The 20,942-nt window shown below is 36.0% G+C and overlaps 1 protein-coding gene across 5 annotated transcripts in view; it reads right to left on the bottom strand.

The window, feature by feature from the left end:
- Positions 1–932: 932 nt before the first annotated feature.
- LOC149795943 (uncharacterized) overlaps positions 933–20,942 on the bottom strand; it is an 82,950-nt gene continuing 62,940 nt past the window's right edge. Inside the window, exons 11-20 of one of the 5 annotated variants that reach the window (XM_089965865.1) lie at positions 16,273–16,596; positions 10,993–11,139; positions 10,484–10,514; positions 9,463–9,575; positions 8,993–9,026; positions 8,060–8,172; positions 7,545–7,578; positions 6,715–6,766; positions 6,115–6,151; positions 933–1,967 (exon numbers count right to left, since the gene is read on the bottom strand). In XM_089965865.1, the coding sequence (XP_089821991.1) occupies positions 6,724–6,766; positions 7,545–7,578; positions 8,060–8,172; positions 8,993–9,026; positions 9,463–9,575; positions 10,484–10,514; positions 10,993–11,139; positions 16,273–16,596 (839 nt within the window). In that variant the 3' untranslated portion in view covers positions 933–1,967; positions 6,115–6,151; positions 6,715–6,723. Of the gene's footprint in view, positions 1,968–6,114; positions 6,152–6,714; positions 6,828–7,544; positions 7,579–8,059; positions 8,173–8,992; positions 9,027–9,462; positions 9,576–10,483; positions 10,515–10,992; positions 11,140–16,272; positions 16,597–20,942 lie in introns of all 5 variants that reach the window. The other 4 variants (XM_089965863.1, XM_089965868.1, XM_089965867.1 and 1 more) reach the window with 4 other exon arrangements.

The raw sequence follows: 20,942 nt of genomic DNA, 5'->3' as shown, positions 1-20,942 counted from the left end.
GTTGAATTTGAAACTCACGTCTGCAATGTTGAATTTGAAACTCACGTCTGCAATGTTGAGTTTGAAACTCGTGTCTGCAATGTTGAATTTGAAACTCACGTCTGCTTTGTTGAGTTTGAAACTCACGTCTGCAATGTTGAATTTGAAACTCACGTCTGCAATGTTGAATTTGAAACTCGTGTCTGCAATGTTGAGATTGAGTCAGCATTACCACTGAGTCCGGCGATGAAATATTATCACAGCTGAATATATTTCATATCAATAGTAAGTTTTCTTTTTGAGTATTTGTATGCTAATTGATATGGCAGATACCTATATATATATATATATATATATATATATACATACAGCGATTAAACAATTCTAACACTACCAGCATAGTTATATGAGCTAAAGTTAAAGAAAATGAAGGGACCTTCAGATACCAGGTTTTACATGGGATAAAGTCTGACTACAAGATGCACTGAATAGGTTTTCTGAAAAGGTTTTGCCAAATTATATTTCAACCGCTGATTGAATTATATAGATACTTAACTTAGGAACGTCTACTCCTTTTCACCTAAGTTAGTCAAATATTACATTACCGAAAATTTCAACTCAGTCAAAACCAATTTTTAGGTGGATTTGGCACAAGGTTAAATAATTTAAAAGGCAAGTTCTTATCAGCTTTTCATACGAAATATAACACAAAAATGCATCAAGTGTTTAAAATACAAAAATAAATTTCAATACCACAAATTACCTATTCACAATATATGCATCAACAGATCATCGTGACTGCACATATACAAGTAGTTATGAGGGCGATTGGGGGTCTATAGGACTTGCATTTTAAAATAGGTGGTTTGCACTATAGGGTCAAAAGGAATTTTACATGGGAATATCACCTAGAGGTCAATTAGAATTGAACATACGTGACGTAAGGTTATTTATTTATTGTGAGAACTATTTATAGGGATAAATGTATTTATAGGGCCAAAGGGTTTATAGGGACAAACAAAGACAAACAGAAACAAGCAAATACACATCCAAACAAAGACGATGGAAATACACAGTAAAAAAGACAGAGATGTTCCAAAGAAAGACTCACAGACAGAATAGAGACTCTAAAAAGAAAAGTCTATTGTATGAGAAAAAATATTTTTTTAAAATATATACAAATTTCGACATGGAACAATCCTATTTACAAGTTATCTATTTCTTGGTTCTGGAAAACCACTTTTAAAAATTAACGTTCGTGCCTTCAAAAAACATATATAAAACGTATACACATTACATGAAATAAATGCCATTTAGAATTAATGTCCATTTTTAAGAAAAAACTACAAGTAACAAGCGATCAAATAGGACAAAGTTCGTGCTTCTCTTTTTATCCATCAAACACGTTTAAATCTGGTCAGCTACAACTTGAGTCCCAGCGTAGATGTTTCACATCACGTACTCCGTTTTGTTGGGTTTTTGCTATTGTAATCTCCACCAGGTCAGAGAAAGTTGCGTCTTCATTGGATTTGATGAATCGCTGTCAGTCAGGCTGGAGAGTGATATTATAACTGTTCCCGACCACCAACAGATTCAGTTAAGTATTTGTTTGACATATTACTCTCACATTATAACGCTGATAAAGGTGGAATTGTACCTTGCCAAATGCAACAGTATGAATCGAAAGTTGTAAGATTGATGTAATCATAGATGGTCATGTCAATGGGTCTTACATACTGAAAGCAATTGCACACGCCACAAAGAAATCCGTTTTGATTGTAAGGACTGGGCTACGGCAACATGACACTTTATATTTTAGGGAAATAAATTATATTTTGAATCTTACAAAATGTTTGTTTTGTACCAACGCACACGTTACGGCAATAACTCTTCATCATTTTCTGACGAGCAGTTTTTCTGTTTACGCCAGCATAGTTGTTACACTTTTCACAGGAACACTGTTGTATTATCGTAAAGATGGTACCCAGCTGAAAGTAGGAAATCACCAGCTTGAAATAAGTAAATTAAATGTTATCTCTAACCATCATAATCTTTTAGTTTCATATTCTAAACCACAAAAATAAATATGTACGTATGATACCAACTAGCCTAAGATAGTTAGGAATAACATTTTTTTGTAAAATGGCATGAATTTATACGTAGTGAAATAGTGATCCATATATACACAAACATACGAGAGAGAGAAAGAGAGGGAGGGAGAATACACAAAATTCAGGGAAACGGAGTAATTATTGCCTTTCTGCAGGGTTGGGTTATCAAGTGTTTTGTTATCTGAGTTTGATAAAAATCATGATATAATACAATATTTATTTCAATAATACTTATTGAGTGTCATTATGTATCTATACATACATAAACTAAATTTATCGTGCTTAAAGTCACAGCTGGATTTTAAAATTTTAATAAATACAACAATAATGTTGATTTCCTTTAATCCTTTAAGGCTTTTCAATATATAAAGGATTAAAGACGTAAAAGCTCTAAAACAAACTCGGTTTGGTTCATATTATTATCGGGACTCATATTTTTTTCTGAATCCTAAGGACACATCTTCAGGTGTAAATATTATCTCATCTTACTGACACGTTTTTGACTCATATTATCATCAGCATGGTATGAATAAGAGTTTGGGTGTAAACATTATCCGCATCTTTAGATGGGTGAATAAAGATATAGACGATTGTGCAACTGGATAAGGTTTGAAAACCTTGGCTGTAAAAGAATTCGTTTCTATGGATATCATGTACTTATTTCCATTATTATAGATGGTGCGCCTATACTGAATGATGTGCTTGACAATTCACTAGTGTATTCATCAAAAGAAATACAGGTTTATTTATGGAATAAGACTGAGACACCCTTGTCCATGAACAAGAGCTAATCAGGGTAAAATTGCCTTGACAATTGCTGACATGGGCGATCAAGAGACACGAGATAAAAGTGAAACAGAAAGCAGTATTCCATCAGGTTGCAATACGAAAAATGAGAAGCAAGAAAATATATCTTATTTTGTATCTGTTTTAGCATTAGACACTCCGAGAATATTAAAATAAATTAGATATAAATAAAAAAACAGCAATTTTTTTATTTTAATTTTTATTTAAATAATTTATATTTGGATAATTGAACGCTTGTTGGGTTTACCTTGTCTTTTTACTTCAGTTTAAGTCCCTAGATGCAACAGTTTGATTTCATTTTCATAATCTGGATTATAATTGTGATATGTCAAACCAATTGGCATAACAGCCCAACAGTGTGAACTTAATTATTATTGCCTCATGAACTCGTTTGGATTACTCGATAGTTTCGAACTTGTGATATAACGTTTAGGACTAATCATGATTTCATTTACAAAACTTAAGTTATTTTTAATTTTTCAGTTTATATTTTAGGGAAGCAAATTACATTTTGAATCTTACAAAATGTCTTGGTTTGAGCCTACAATCCTGTTACGGAAATATCTTTCCATCATTTTCTGACGAGTAGCTATTCCGGTATTTGGGTGACCGCGTCACCCTCTCAACGTGGGATAAAATGGGATAAGGCTGTTAATTATTAGGTGATAAAACCATCCATGTAATAAACTCCAGTAAATGTAATAACATCAGCCGAAAATTTATTATGCCACATTAGCTGTAAATATAAAAAATGTTACCAGCAAATGTTCGAAACCCATTAATGGTAAATGTAATAAGCATTGCCCGTAGATATCACAATATAGAGAACGATTACTTGTTTCAAGTGCAACATTAATTTGGGCACTATTTGTAAATATCCATAATTTATCTAGGAACGTGTGTATGTGTATATATCAAGGTGTCTATAAATATATGCATATACAATGAAAGTTTATAGTTTGATCGTCAAAATATCATTTGAAATAAAACATAGAACAACCCACATTATAGATGTTGACTGAAAGAAAACGTTGATAGATGTACTACACAAACACAATCATTTTATTTTTACTTAAGCAATATCGTTAACCTGACCACATTTATAAACACTATTATCACTTATAGCATCAAGACAATCAGACATGCATGCAGTTAAGTGGCTTGTGAATGCGTGTTATTATGTTTAGGAAGTGTGATGGTTTGAGATTGGTCCATATGTACACCACAAAGTTACAAAAGACAATACAGTTCTCTACTTTAAATGGAGATCATGTATAAGGATAAACAACAACTGTATTAGTGGGTTTCTCAGCACTTAACACTTATGATGCAAACTATCAATAAACAGAGCAATAGAAAGTTTTTAAATAAATGCATAATTTGTTTCACGTAGTACGCAATGAACGTAATTGGAATCTAGATATCCAATTCTAACTGGCAAAACTCTTGATGCATCCGATCAGAGGTAGAAAACCATGTTAACATAAACGGTTCAGATTAATAGGCAATCATCTGCAAAAAAAAATATTCTATTTTAAAATTGAATGACCGGAATTGTTACTACGCCGGATATAGGATGCCACACATGGGGTAATAGTGTGACCATTCTATTAATCTGTGCAGCAATCTTGATATAATTTACAATACATGAGTAACGATATGTGTGCTATTTTTCTCACAATCTTTCATATCTTTTCCATCAAAACTTATTTGTTTTAGCATTCAAACAATTACCGCAAAAGGTACTAGAGTTAGAGACACGAGTCAAATATGCATAAACAAACACTGATTCGCTTTAATATCTCGTTTGTAATATATGTCACAATAAAGTGCGAAAACATTGAGGAATGCAATTTCAACTTTTCTTTTTCAATTAGAAATCACGGTCTATGGATTTCAAAGATTATATATTGAATAAATATTTAGATAGTGGCGTCCCGAAAAGAATTAACAGAGTTCATGGGGTTTTCGATTCAGCTTCTGAAACATATTTTTATTTTACCTGTCTATGCAATGCATGTCACTCTTAAAGCCATTAACATTCTAAACGAAGCGACAGACATACGTTTATCCAAATCTATGCTTCTACTTCTTGCGATCTATTATGATCGAGACAAGCGTTAAACATAACCTCACCAATATACACAATAAAGTGTTGCAGGTATTGTTGAATATTTGTCATATAAACAATGACTTTTTACTATTATAACAATATTCCACATAATATGGTTTGCAGTACTATCTTTACTATATTTTACTGAGTGGAATGTCGAGATCCGACAATGTGCACTAATTTAACGTAAACAATTTTTTTTATAAATTGTACGAAATAGATTTTCAAACACAATCACTGCTTTGAGAGAGAGAGAGAGAGAGAGAGAGAGAGAGAGAGAGATAGAGAGCGTGGTGGGGTTGAGGAGACTTATCATGAAGACATTTATTCATAGCCCATGGGCGGTAGTTCTTTTAAATCGTTATTGTCTAATGTTGTTTTCTTCAGCAGAAGCTTTACAATGGCACTTTTGAAAAATTATATATATATATATATATATATATATATATATATATATATATATATATATATATATATCATTCACTAGACCACTCCGGTGTGTGTGTGTGTGTGTGTGTGTGTGTGTGTAAATTTGTCTGTTTTCAGCCCATTTGTCTAATTATCCTTCTTTCGTTCTTTCTCGTATTATCCTTTGCATATTTCCCGTCATTAAAACATGCTGTAGTCAAGGATTTATGTTGGATTTTTTCTTTAGTAGATGTAAATTGTGTCTGTCCCTGATGAAGAGTTTGTTAAGCTCGAAACATAGGGAAACCGTTTAGAGTTGCACCTCATTAATTTTTGGAATGATTCAAATTTTCTTGTCTTTGACACATGAAAACAAGTCAAGCTAATGCACATATTGCAATTGTTAACCTTCAGCGTTTTCTTCAAGGTCATGGTCATTTTCTGATTGAAACTTATCAAGCATATACGTATCAGGTGATGTGAAAGAAATATGGAAAGAAATTAGTTTATTTTTACTGTCTCATTGCGTTATTTTTACAAATACACAAAACAGAGCAATAGTTTTGTATTAATGTATGGCATGCATCATAGTTCAAACAAAGAAAGGAAAGGTAAGAAGAATGAAAAAATGGACTGATTATTATTATTATTATTATTATTAGTGTTTGAACATTTGTTTAGTTTTATTGTACTGACCTATTAGCGGTTTCATCTATGCTCCATGGTGTGGGCTCTGAAAAGGCAATAGTTGATATAAATGACTCAGTGTTTTTGTTTAAAATATAGTTTGAAAAAGTCAGTTTTGAGACATGTCTGGAGGAAGAAGATTTAAATAAAAAAAGCAGATTCGCCAAATCTTTCAACTTTAAACATATTGCTTTAAATGAACAGGTTAACTTTATAATGTTTATTGTAAGCAAACAAAAACAAATATATGTTCTTCTTCCTTGAGACCGAAATAAACCTATGGAATAAAACTGATTGCTTTCGGAAGACTATTGATTTTGTCATTGGCATCACTTATGCTTTTTAAACATGTTCCTGTCGAGAATTATAAAGCAAGCGTATAACCAAAATGGGTAAAATATATTTCGGTGCACACAAGAAATATATCAAATGTATCAAGTGTAGGTATCAATTTATTAAGATCAAGTTGAAAAATAATTTCTTTCGTCTCCAGTATATATATATATATATATATATATATATATATATATATATATATATATATATATATATATATATATATATATATATATATATAAAGTGGGTGGAGAGGAGGCAGATTGGACGCACCTGCAACTTCTAAGTAGGAATGAACCTCAGACTTGCTACTTGTTGGACTTTTCTGCTCATTAGAAGTGGAACTGGTCTTAGAAGTATGAAGACTAAGTCTTTCAACTTCAATCCTATAATTTAAGTACACCACAAAAGTGTTCTTCATGAAAACAGAGTGAAATCATGTCTGTTTAAATACAAATTCCTGTCTTGCTTCATTTTAATTGTCTTAATACCATGCTAATTACATCTAAAAGCCCGATTATTTTTTCTTACAAACTGTGACGTTAGTAACTTTATATATGAGTTACACCCAACATATTTAAAATTGTCGTAATAAAGACAAAATTTACCCTCTCTAATCCCATGTTGTCAAATTAACGAACCAAAGAAAATTAAAAAATAAATATTATGAATAGTTTAGGAATAAAGATTGATAAAGGTGCAAATGCATAGTTAAAGTTCCTTTCATATGCCTCCTAATTTCAATTTGACTTTGTTCAAAACTATAATGTCAATCAAATCAAAACAATCAACCTTTTTTGAAATACTAGTAGGGGTAATGATTTAAGTTGGGGGGGGGGGGGGTCTGCACGCTCACATCCCACCAGAAACTAACTGATTTATCCGTCCTTGAAGTCCCTTAGTCCTTAATTCAAATATTGATCAAAATCAACTTCTGGCGTACATATATTGAAAGTATAGTACACTAGTACAATATGGCGATGTTCATAATAATATCGCTTCTCTCTCTCTCTCTCTCTCTCTCTCTCTCTCTCTCTCATTTAAATCTTTTTTGTTTTCCAGTTACAATTCGTTTAATCAACCTTTATATAAAAGCATCTCACCTTGAATCCATTTCCGTGGTTGCTGCAGAAATCCCTGGAAAGAGGTTAATATGCACTGTTGAATTATATATAATTTACGCACTATATATATATATATATATATATATATATATATATATATATATATATATATATATATATATATATATATATTCGGTCCAAACGAGAGTACGTTAATTGATAGATTTGTATCGTCCCATTCTATATAAACAACTTGATATCAGGATTTACGTAAAGTAAAATTTAAGTCTAAATTCATTTCAACCAATAATCTGTTTTCCTTTAGAGATATTACTCCTTAAGGATAATTTGTAAGTAAAGAGAATAAATGTGTTAGAAATGAGGATTGTACGGTAAATGTGCTGCTTCTTGTTGTTGAACCGATTTTGTTATTAACACTAACAGTACATATAATACAGTATTTCGACACATTGTTTTTCTACTTGCGAATAAATCTAAATGAAAAAAAAAAGATTTTATACAAAATACTGATCCTCGGTGGAAGAATGACGTACTTTGTAATTCTAGATAGAGATTATCGACCTGCCCTTCATTTTGTAGTCTCTCATACACATTAGAAATGTCGGTATTCGTTCCTGTTGGAATCAGACCTGTTCCTACTTCATGTCTAAAATGTAAAAATGGAAAATAATACATATGCTCAAACATTTCGGTACATAATTCCATAGCTATTACTTTCAAAAATAAATGCGTCCATTATTTGCTCCTGACGTATCAGATATAAGCTATACTGTGCAAATTCATTGTACATAATGCCTATGTACATGAGCACTACGGTAAATATGTCAAAGTTATAGTCATTAAAATGTATGTGGACATACATGTCCGAGATAACGTTTTTAGAAACCCTTAGGAATTATGGAATTTCAGAAACATTTGTGTTAAATGTAGATAAACCTTTTTTGCTAGATTTTTTTCATTCTCTCACTACTCAACTCTACATACATATTAGCTATACTTTTGTCATTGTCAGTATCATTTTGTTCTGATGTGTACTTGTATTTCAAATCAGTGGTACAGTGGTATACAGACGCCATCATCAAATTGTTAGAATTACAAGAAAATGTGACATGTCTTTCACCAGTGTATGACTAGAAAGTTTTTCTTAAGCGTACCCATGTACGAGGATAAACTGTCACATCAGGTATTGAGTATACCCTTTATTAAAAACAAATTATGCTTCGTATCTCCAACGGTGCCAATGGTTGAATAGAACATTACGTCCTAGAAAGGTCGGAAGAACACGTTTTCATTGTATTATACGAACAAAAGTATCAAATTAAACAAAATAAATGACTAAATGCGAAAGCAACATATACCTTTGATTCTCTGTCTCTCTGTCTCTCTCTCTCTCTCTCTCTGATTTAAATCTTTTTCGTTTTCCTGTTAAAATTCGTTTAATCAACTTTTGTATCAAATCATCTCACCTTGAACCACTTTCCCTCGTTGCCGCAGAAATTCCTGGAAAGAGTTTAATATACAGCGATGAATTATATAATTTACCTTCTTTATATATATTATTTTTTTCGGTGCAAACTAGAGTACATTTATTGATGGATTTATATCGTGCCCGTATGTCAAACTAGAGTTTTTAAAAACAAATTGCTATCAGGATTTACGTAAAGCAAAAAAGTAAGACTACATTCATTTAAACCGATAATCTGTTTTCCTTTAGAGATTTTACTCCTTAAGGATAATGTGTTAATGAAGAGAATACATTTGCTAGAATGGAGGATTGTACGGTTAGTGCCCTGCTTCTTCTTGTTGAATCGATTTTGTTATTAACACAAGCAATACAGCATTACAGTATTTCGAACACATTGTATTTTACTTGTGAATAAATCTAAATGAAAAGATTTTATACAAAATACCGGTCCTCAGTGGAAGAATGACGTACTTTGTATTTCTAGATAGGGATTATCGACCTGCCCTTCATTATGTAGTCTCTCATACACATTAGAAATGTCGGTATTCGCTCCTGTTGGAATCAGGCCTGTTCCTACTTCATGTCTAAAATGTAAAAAAAGGAAAATAATACATATTGTCAAAAACAAATTTGGCACAAGAGCCCATAGCTATTGCTTTCAAGAAGGAAATGCGTCCATTATTTGCTCCTGACGTATAAGATAGAAGATATACTGTGCCATTTCTATGTACATAATGCTTTTATACATGAGCCCTGCGGTAAATATGTCAAAGAAAGTTATATTCATTATAACTTATGTGGACATATATGTCCGATATAATGTTTATAGAAACCCTTATAAACGATGGAATTTCAGAAACATTTGTTTTAAATGTCTATAAGGGGATTAGTAGATTTTCTCATTCTCTCTCACTAACCAACTGTACATACATATTAGCTGTACTTTTGTCATTGTCAGTATCATTTTGTTATGATGTCTATTTGTATATCAAATCAGTGGTACATTCTCATGCAGACGCCATCATCAAACTGTAAGAATTACATCAAAATGAGACTTGTCTTTTACCAGTGTATGACTAAATTTTTTTTTTTTTAAAGTGTACCCATGTACGAGGATAAACTGTCACATCAGGTATTGAGTAGAACCTTTATTAAAAATAAATTATATTTCATATCTCCAACGGTGCCAATGGTTGAAAAGAAAATTACGTCAAAGAATGTTCTGAAGAACAGGTTTTATAAATGATGTAATTAAGTCATTGTATTATACGAACACAAATTATTATATTAAACAAAAGAAATGACTAAATGCGAAAGCAACATATATTTTGGATTCGCTGTATCCACTAATTGTGATATTCTTCTCAATGTCTATTCATTGTCTTATTCGGGTCTACACCATATGTAAATATCCCGGTATCCTTCTACCTAACTCTAGGTGTAGGAGTGGCTTGAAATGTGTGTGTTTTTACAAATACGAAATTCGTGTTACCTGTGAACGTCGTTTTCGTCAGACGGCTTGTCTGTGAATTAAATAGAAAAGCTCTTGTGAATACACATAAAAAATATATTTCATACTGCATCGTTGTGCGAAGAAAATTAATTTACATTAAGGCATGTTACAAAATTATCCGTTTTGATCCAAGACGAACGATATATTATTTGTACACCTAAACTAGTGCATTCTAATGTAAATGAAGATCCCGAAGATTCGATTTACGTGGTAACCATTCCATGGAGACTAGTTTTCGCATTATTTAATTTAATATCATTTACTGCTCTTGCTGCACAGTAATCTTGTCTAATATTATATAACTAATGTGTATAATTAGGATGCGATAAATTGGAGGAAGAAGAACAAGGAGTCAACATGGTGAGGCAGAGTAGAACAAAATTAATTTTGAAACTTCTTTCGAAGCCTTCAAGACACTAAATAATCTGGTATATATTGCTATTGAATATTTAAAAAGTGCATACGTTATTAAATTTAATACAACGTACCCAGCTGTAATTTCTTTTGTTTTGATCTATTCTTCAGGATGAAGATCACCAGAGCGATAATAGTGACAACTAAAACACTTGTTACAATGCGATTTCCAACAATCACTTCAAGCTGATAACCCGCATTATTCTTGCCTTCTCCAGTTCCTAAGATTTTTAACAAATCGTTATGGCCTAAATAGAGCATACATCAGACCGTGAAACAAACAACGTACAAAAGCTTGAATCTTGCAACAAATAGCAAAAAGATTATATTTGTAAATACTGGCATATATCGTTTCGTACACACTTTTTAAAAAAGTGCGGACAAATTCGTTTAAAAAAACTGAAATGGTAAATTATCATTTGCTTCTAAATCGCCTTTACAAACATTCATGATCCACATAATGCCATAACGATATACGTACATACATATATACATACATACATACATACACACACACACATACACATACATACATACATACATTGTTTATAAAAAACATACATACATACATACATACACACACACATACATACATACATATATACATACATACATACATACATACATACATACATACATACATACATACATACATACATAGATACATACATACATACATACATGCATGCATACATACACACACACAAATACATACATACATACATACATACATACATACATACATACATACATAATAATGGTAGTATCTCGAGTCGAGGAAGACAAGTTGTGCGATCTCATTCAAAGGTGGACAGGCATTTGGCTCCTGAATCCAAATTCCGATGCACACAAGCGGTTGCAGGTGGGGCATGGGAACCGGTGGTTGGTGGTGTTTGTGATACAGTTGTGTGACGTCTCTTTCGAGTTGCAGCAAGACGCTGGCGGCGGTCATCCTCAAAGGTGGAACAGGCTTTTCTGGTCAGCGCTCGCTAATGGCTTCTGTCTAAGGCAGAGAGCTCGACCTGGCGGGGTTGGAGGTCTGTCCATTTGATGTTCATCTTGAGTTTGTCTTTGTACCTCTTATGACGGTGGCCTTAGTTTCGGTTTCCCTGGGCTAGCTCGCCATAGAACAACTGCTTTGAGATTCTGCTTTGATCCATGCGGATGACATGACCAGTCGAACGAAGCAGGGCCTGGATTAGTTTGGCTTCGATGCTTGTTGTGTTGGCTCTGTCAAGGACTTCTTGGTTGGTGATTCGGTCCTGCCAATTGATCCGCATAATGGATCTCAGGGAGCGCTGGTGGAATTGTTCCAACTGACTGATATGTCTTCGGTAGAGTGTCCACGTTTCACAGCCATACAAGAGAGACGTGAGGACAACTGCATTGTACACTTTCATCTTTGTTGACAGGCGTATGTCCTTGTGCTGCAAAACCTTGGATCGAAGTCGTCCGAGTGCTTGACTGGCTTTTTGGATCCTCGCAGTGATTTCTTTGCCCGGGGAGCCGTCACAAGATATTGTGCTACCAAGGTATTTGAAACTGTCCACATTCTTCAGCTGCGTGTCGCCAATGGTGATACAGGGTTGTGAGGGAACAGTGGTTGGGGAGGGCTGGAAGAAGTCTTCTGTCTTTCCTAGGCTGATTGTGAGTCCAAATAAGTTGGATGCTTCAGAGAATCTGTCCATTATTGCCTGTAGGTGAGTCTCTTCATGGGCCATGAGGGCACAGTCATCTGCAAAGAGTGCTTCGATGATGAGTCTTTCTAGCGCCTTTGTTTTTGCACCTAGGCGACGGATATCAAACACTGATCCATCCAGGCGATACCTAATGTAGATGCCAATGTCAAGGTCACGGATGGCATGGAACAGTACCTCTGCGAAGAAGAGGTTGAAGAGTATCGGAGCAAGTACACAGCCCTGTTTGACACCATTAGATATTGGGAATTTCTCAGAGGGTTTCCGTCTGAGAGAATCTCTCCAGTCATGTCAACTTGGAGGAGCCGAATGAGGTTGGTAAACTTCTGAGGACAACCACGTTTCTTGAGTACTACCCATAGTTCGTCTCTGTTGACTATCAAAAGCCTTTGTAAGGTCCACGAAGACAGCATACAGATTCATGTTCTGCTCAAGGCACTTTTCTTGGACTTGTCTCACTGCGAAGATCATGTCAGCGGTGCTGCGGTCTGGGCGAAAACCACACTGAGACTCGGGGAGGTTATCTTCTGACACTGCAGCAATAAGCCTGTTGAGGATGTTGCGAACAAGTATTTTGCCAGCTATGGACAGCAGGGAGATGCCTCTGTAGTTACTGAAGTCCACACGTGTGCCTTTATTGTTATAAACGGTCGTGATTGATGCGTCCCTGAGATCGTTTGGCATCTCTTCTTCCGTCCAGATGCTGATTAGCACATCGTGGAATGCCTCCAGAGTCTGTTCACTGAGAGCCTTGTACACCTCCGCTGGGATACCATCCTTTCCAGGTGCCCTGCCACAGCTAACTTGTTTAATGGCCCTCCTCAACTCCTCCATCGTTGGTGGAATATCCAATTGGTTGTGCGTTGGCTGCTGGGATATGTGGTCAAGAACAGATTGGCTGACCGATGAGGGCATGTTTAGCAGCTGACTAAAGTGTTCTTTCCATCTTTCCTTAATGCCATTTTTGACCTTTATTAGTGTAATGCCATCTGCAGCGAGCAAGGGCGCAGTGCTGGACTGTGCGTGGCTGAAGATTGACCTGATGGCGTTATAGAACTCTTTGGAGTTGTTAGTGTCAGCATAGCTTTGCACTTCATCAGCTTTTTTATCCCACCAATGGTCGTGCATCTTGCGGATTTCCCTCTGAGCCTCCGCTTGATAGAATTTGAAGCGGTCATTTTTGTTGATGGAGTTTGTGTCATTCTGCCACTCCATGAATTCTTTGTTCTTTCTGGCAAGCAGATCTTCAATGACATCGTTGTTCTCATCGAACCACTCTTGATGGATTCGCTTCTTTGGGCCCAGGGTCGCCATAGCTGTTTCTCTTACTGTATCCCTGAACTTGTTCCATTTTTCGGAGGCATTTCCACAGATCGGTCCGTTTGTTGACAGCTTGTCATCTAGTGTGTTCTGGAAATTGAGCTTGTTGGAAGACTGCTGAAGTTTGACAATGTAGAAGCTGTGCGCACAAGTTTAGGACGTCTTAGGTGACGAGGGGCAATGTACAGCTGTAGGGTAGTTCGGACAAGTCTGTGGTCTGTCCAGCATTCTGCGCCTTGGTGATGAGGACATCCTTGGCATCACGCTGACGTAGTCGATTAAGTGCCATTGGCAAGATCTGGGGTGCATCCAGGTGTTCTTGTGTTTGTTCGCCATTCTGAACATTGAGCTTGTGATTAGGAGGTTTGCTGAGTAGGAGCAGGCCGTTGTTGATCATTCTGCCGACACCGTGTTTGCCAAGCACACCTTTCCATCGACCATAATCACAGCCAACACGGGCGTTGAAGTCTCCCAGTAGTATGATCTTGTCGTCAGCTGGAACTGAGCTAAGTACAGAGCTGAGGTCGGTATATAACTGCTCGATGGCTTTTGCTGGACTCGATAGGGTTGGGGCTTAGGCACTGATGATTGTTGCATGCCGTTTGTGGCTGATAGGTATTCGCAATTTCATTAGCCTCTCATTGATACCAACATGCATTTCCGGAAGCTGCTTCAGAAGACATGATTTAATAGCCAGGCCGACTCCATGGATTCTGTCCTCATTTTGGTCTTTTCCTTTCCAGAAGAATGTGTAGCCGCTTGCTAGATCAATAAGAGAACCCTCATCTGCGAACCTGGTTTCACTCAAGGCTGCAATGCCAATATTGTAGCGTGAAAGCTCCTTAGCAGCTAGAGCTGTTCTGATGTGTGGTCTTGCTATGTTCTCTTTGTCCATGAGAGTACGGAAGTTCCATGCTCCAATAATAAGTTTTTTCTTTGATTATTTCGACTGCGGATATGGATGAAGATCCCAGCAGCGGCATGCTGGCCAGATACTTTAGGGCAAGCTTTATTAGGCCACCTTTTCTAGGCCTCTCCCTATTCAGGGTGAGCAGCGCCGTCCTGAAAAGGTCTGGTCAGTCGCCCCTGGATGCTGTCGAACTGTTCTGCTGCCCTTGGTGCAGAGCAAACCGACCACTTGTCCAAGGGCCGCCTACGTGCAGGTCTCTGACTACAACTCTCAGTGGTCATCTCCCCATGTTGCGTCGCCAGTCGCCCATCGCCGTAGGACTTTGGTAGGTGCAGGTAAGGAAACAATGAGTGTGATGATGAGGATGAATGATAGGTGCACAACATAACCTGTGCGTGAAGGAGATTAAAGTGAAACAGCCTTTGCACAGAGACAGTCTCACTCTCTAGGCCTTGGTAGTTAGAACTCAGTGGTACGAAGATTCGTCACGGCTGGGGACTACTTCGGCAGCATTGGATGGCTATGACGTCTTCCGTGCCTTGTCATACCTTGCGCTCTCCACAAAACGTTTCAGATTCGCCTTCGTGGCCGTTGTATCACTTCCACCCAGTCTGCCGAAACTGGCTTTGCATGCAAGGATAGGCAAGCTCCTAAGTCACCGAGTTTTTTTTAGGCCCGTCGGCTACCCTCTACCTGGTTTAGCCGGCCAGTCGAAGCCGTTGTCCGCGGTGTGGCCGCTGCGCATGCTACAGCTACTTGGAGCCACAGGTGAAGGCTGAGTGCCTGGTGAGGACCAAAGACGGACAAGCTACTCCTCAAGGAGCACGACGTGCCCATCCACTAGAGGTACTACCCCTCCCAGGTCACCCCGAACACCTCACATACATACATACATACATACATACATACATACATACATACATACATATATACAATGGTGAAAAGCAAGTGCAAGTTACCTGCATCAGTATTGTTTGTATTAGTGGAAAAGGGATGACATGATATACTTTTAAGGAATATCCACCAGGTATTATATAAATTATATACCACCAGATGCCCATAAAACTAGATAATTTCTTCATGTTTTAATTATTTGAAATTATCTGATACCGTCTTTGAGACACCAAGTATGTTTGGTTGTGTAGAAATTGGACATGGAATATCGTGCTGAAATTCGCTATTTTCTTCTTAAAATGTAAATCTTTTGCAAGCAATCATCAATATTTCGATATAAAATTAATTGAACTATACATATATATAGTGCACAATTTGAATTATCATAGATTATACCACATCCAGCATACATCAAAACGATTAGTAATAGTTTAATAGGTCTTCATCCAGGCATATACGTATTAACACCTTTTGCATACAGTTACGTGCAGAGTATAACACAACAATAACCAACACACAAATTGCAATCTTACCACTATTTATTATGATCGGAATGCAGTCTGAGAAAGCACTTTTGTCCTTGACGTTCCATGAATACATTCTATAAAGGTAGAACCCAGGCGGAGGTTGGCGAACGTTTACAGAAAAGGTACCATTAGGAAGCCTGTACTGATGTTCTCTCTCTTGAAAGTCTTTTATAGCAGTACTTTGCCAGATACTATTAGGACCGACCGCAGCTTTGTACTCAATTTGAAATGTCTGGTCATGACCTCCGTTGAAACCGGGATCAAAGTTTAACACAATTTGGTCCTCCATAAATCTGTTGAAGTAAAATCTAAGAAGAGGAAGGGGAGGGCCTGTTAAAAGATAATATCACCTGTTTATGGGAAGCATAACAAGTTTAAATTATTTTGTTAGCGCATTTAATTAATAGATGTGTCAGAAACTGTAGAACATAACACAGAGAGCATACTTTGACATGAGCAACGTCCAAATATTCAACAACATCGGCATAATAACTAAAATTACAAAAATACTTAATTAAAATGTTTGTCTCTCTCCCTCTCTATCTCTCTTTCTCTCTGGGGGCTAGCCATGGGCTAGAATTTGAATGTACAATACTGATTCCCAATAGGTGCTATGTTGATCCCAGCATTTGAGTGTATTATTTGCTGATGCCAGCTTAAAGTATGCGATGCACTAAGCTGATCTCAGCATAATAGTGTATTCTGGTGAGGTGATTCCATCTTCGAGTAAATCTATGCTAGGGTGATCCCAGCATTATAGTATATTCTGGGCGGATCCCAACTCAAATATAATTGGTGTTAGGCTGATCCCAGCTGAAGTAGACTATGTGGCAGGCTGATTCCAGCATTACAATTTATTCTGCGCTGATCCCACCTTAAGTAGACTATGTGCTAGGCTCATTCCAACATGCTAATGTATTCTTGGCTGATCCCATCTCAACTAGTTCTATGCAGGGCAGATCCTCGCATCATAGTGTATTTTGGGTTGATCCCAGATTAGTGGAATAGTACTAGCATGATCCCAGCATAAATGAAGTATTTCACACTGTGTCTAAATGGCACACACTATCCATAAATATGTGTATTCCATGTGCAGATACAAGCAGATGAAGCATTTGATTCCAGCATGGACGATGGTTGAGAGTCATTAACGTCTTTATTACAGCTGAGATTGCGAAGGACTACATGTCATCTCTGAAATGAGTACGCATCATGCACTAACCCAGATTCAGATGACACCGTAAGTTAAGGTAGCACTTAGCAGATAGCAGATAGTTTGATGAAACCCCAAATGTCACAAGCTGCAGGCCTTCTTTTGGAAGGAGACATATGTTCAAAACTCTTTCTTCTCGAAGGAAAAAGGATGAGACATATGAGTTAGATTCTTTTTAAAAATAAACCACAACGAAAGCATTATCTCTCTTTGAAGAAGTCATGCGATAGATGTCCACACGTTTCTCCACTCTCTGTACTGGAGGAGAAAACTGTTAGACGTGTGCGACACCAAAGTAACTACCTAATGTCTCGCATCCGTCAGAAGACAATTAGAATACCATTACACCGCGGGAAAGTCCTAGTCCCGATATGCAAAGGCAAAAGTATTAACGTATAATGACAAGCAGAAAGAAACGGACTCATCCAAATAAACTATAAAGGGTAACTCCCGTCTATGTATGATAAAGCAATACCGTTGATTGACTTCCCAAATTATTATTATTACTGTATCGAACTAAAGGATACGATAGAAGGATCTTTCCTTGCTGTGAGGCTGAGAAGAATGGCACAGCAAATGATAGATTTTATGCATGGTGGCATGACGCAAAATACCATTACTTATTTGACACACTTGGCAAACAATTCGAGCAGTCAATTATCGAAGGATTACATGAATCTGAATTTCATGGACGCCAAACAATATTAGGAGTATCGATGCAGTCTTGGACAGTTGATAATGCTATTTGTTATCTTAGGCGTATCCATCAGCTGGAAATACGAAGTGTTAGATGCCCATTCTAAAGAATGTTTTCTCGAGGCCTTTACTGATTTCAGAATGTACATATTGATGATATAACAGAACTCATTCATGAATTCTGGCAGAGTATAAAGAAGATTGAAAGCCTGCAAAACAAGGAAAATCTAACAAAATAATGGTATACTTGTCAAAAGCTATAACACACTAGTCTGAGACGAATGAGAGTTCCGTTCAAAACACAAATATAACTGAACAGCTCAGGTAACATAAACCAGAAGGAGATACAGATACGTAGTGGAAGCCTAAAGTGCACAGATTCTGCTGTTAAGTTATCAGTACATGTGCAAATCTTTGTCGTAGAGATGCATCTAGTATTGTCATATCAGGTATATGAAGGAATTTTGATGGAGAATAAACCAGAGTTACATTGAATGGAAGGAATACTCATGTTTCCTGAAGGTAAACTACTTCTAACTAAATGAATTGGTATTTTCGATTTCTCTCTTGGTAATGTGAGAAGCAAAACCAACAAGCATTATCAAGCTTAACATATAGTTTAATTATCAAAGTTATAAATAAAAAATACTAGAGGAATGTAGTAAGGTATTTTGAAGCGAATCCATGTTAGTCCATATAATGGTCTATGAAAGTCCTAAATCAAAGAAACGTTCCTTATAAATTTCAATACCAGAAATGTACTGGTCCTCTAAGAACCGTGACTTCGTCAAAATGGCGTTGTCCAGAATTCCTTCGAATAATTAACAACAGTTCCAGAATACTATTCCATATAATGAGCAATTTCTATTTTCACTGGACAGTCTAAACAAATGTATTTCCTCTCGAATAATATCAAAGTACAATATAAATACGTTGGCAGGCTTACAAGAGGAACACAACATAAAAGCCTGTTATTGTAAATGCTGATACCAACTATATCGTGTTCCAGTATACTTTGTACGTTTTAGTCTCCTTGTGTGTTACGGTTATATGTCTCTCATGGCCTATGCATACCTGATTATGTAGCATATTCCTTTCTGAGTATATCATTATGTACATGTGCTTGTTTGTCTGTCTGTCTGCTCTCTATACTCTTGCCATACACGCTGTTTTTTGTTAAGTTTATTTTGCCCACTATATCCCTAGATGGATAATTAATAAATATATGGGGTAGTAAGCCATTCGTATTGAATGTACTGTAAACAGAATCAATGTATACATGTCAGTATTATTTATAATTGTAGTAAATTTATTTTTATTGTATTTTAGGGTGTGTGAAATCAGGAGAAATGTAGTTATCTCTGGTTACCAACTACATGGAAAATAAAGCCATTTTGTTACAACAAATATGGGCTTGTATTTTCTATTCCGGGAGTAGAAGGCATGTGCTGCAACATTTATATACTGCTTACAGGACTGACAGTAGATGTGGAAGAGAGACAACAATTACTAGGTCTTTATGGTAAAATAAAACCATTACATATGGAGACTTAATTGATGTCGCTGACATTCATCACCAGGTAAGATTAAAATACATTCACAAAAAGAGGTGACGTTTTAATATTTCTTTTCTGCAATCGTTAAATTAACAAAAAGGAAGCCACATTGTTATTGTGCTTCCGATTGTATAGCATTTATCCTTCCCAGAACAATGTTATCGCTTATGTCTGGTGCATCTACACATTTTTAGAATGTAACAGAATCTTAGCATTTATTCCTTGGAAGTGACTATATTCAATTTTGATATATCTCGCAATTCTTACAAGACAAATGTAACTTTTGGGATGATGTCTCTTAAAAGTAACTCAGAGGGTTAGGAACCTTTGATAGCCAATCACTTCACATGTTACCATAGATTTTGCCCACGATTGACTCTCAAAAGATAAATATACAAATCGCATAAGTCCGATGCTCCTTTGTATATCGAAGACTGTCGTCCGATATGAACGGACCAATATCGTCGCGATGTATATGTGCTCAAGTTTATTTTTCTATTTTTATTTTATTTTTTCTATTTTGACAATGGCATAAATGCCGTTTTCGCGTTTTAGTGCATAGTATCAATGTAAACTGCGAATTTACTTGGAAACGTGTGTATCTTGTAAAGAATTGTTTTGGTGCGAGAACCGTTCGATTCCTAGAATCAAGAATATTTTTTTTTTTAAGTTATGATCACTCAGGGTCTTTTCCATTGTGTTCCATTCAAATGTTGCTTACACTCAGTCTTCAGACATTCAATATCTTTCTTTAAGTGGGTGTAACCGTTTCAAATACATAAAGAAACAAATACATAATGACCATGCATATTTGATTGTGAAACTATTCCATTTTGTAATTTTTTTTTATTTTGCCTGACGTACTCGTCGTTTAACAAGCTCAGTAAGTTAATGTCTTGAAAAGCGCACCGTTAACTTTCTTTCGTCCGTTTTCCACCAAGAGCCTACTTTACTTGATCATAGATTTAATTCGTCGATCTGCTCTTTGAAAACATTTTTAGCAGCAAATCAGATTTAAATATTACAAATGTTTTGCTCAACTTTAAAATCAGATTATTTTGAGTATGGAAGTTTTAAATGTCTTTATTTAACATTTACATGAAAATATTAAAACAAATTAAACTATTATAAAAACGTTGGAATTTATCAAGAATAATTACCCTCCATCGTGTTATAAAATTAACATGTATACAAACTTTATCTCTTGTTCT

This window comes from Sinohyriopsis cumingii, chromosome 7, assembly GCF_028554795.1.
Source record: "Sinohyriopsis cumingii isolate HCF-2022 chromosome 7, ASM2855479v2, whole genome shotgun sequence".
Taxonomy (NCBI): domain Eukaryota; kingdom Metazoa; phylum Mollusca; class Bivalvia; order Unionida; family Unionidae; genus Sinohyriopsis; species Sinohyriopsis cumingii.
This window is presented reverse-complemented; position numbering and strand designations above follow the sequence as displayed.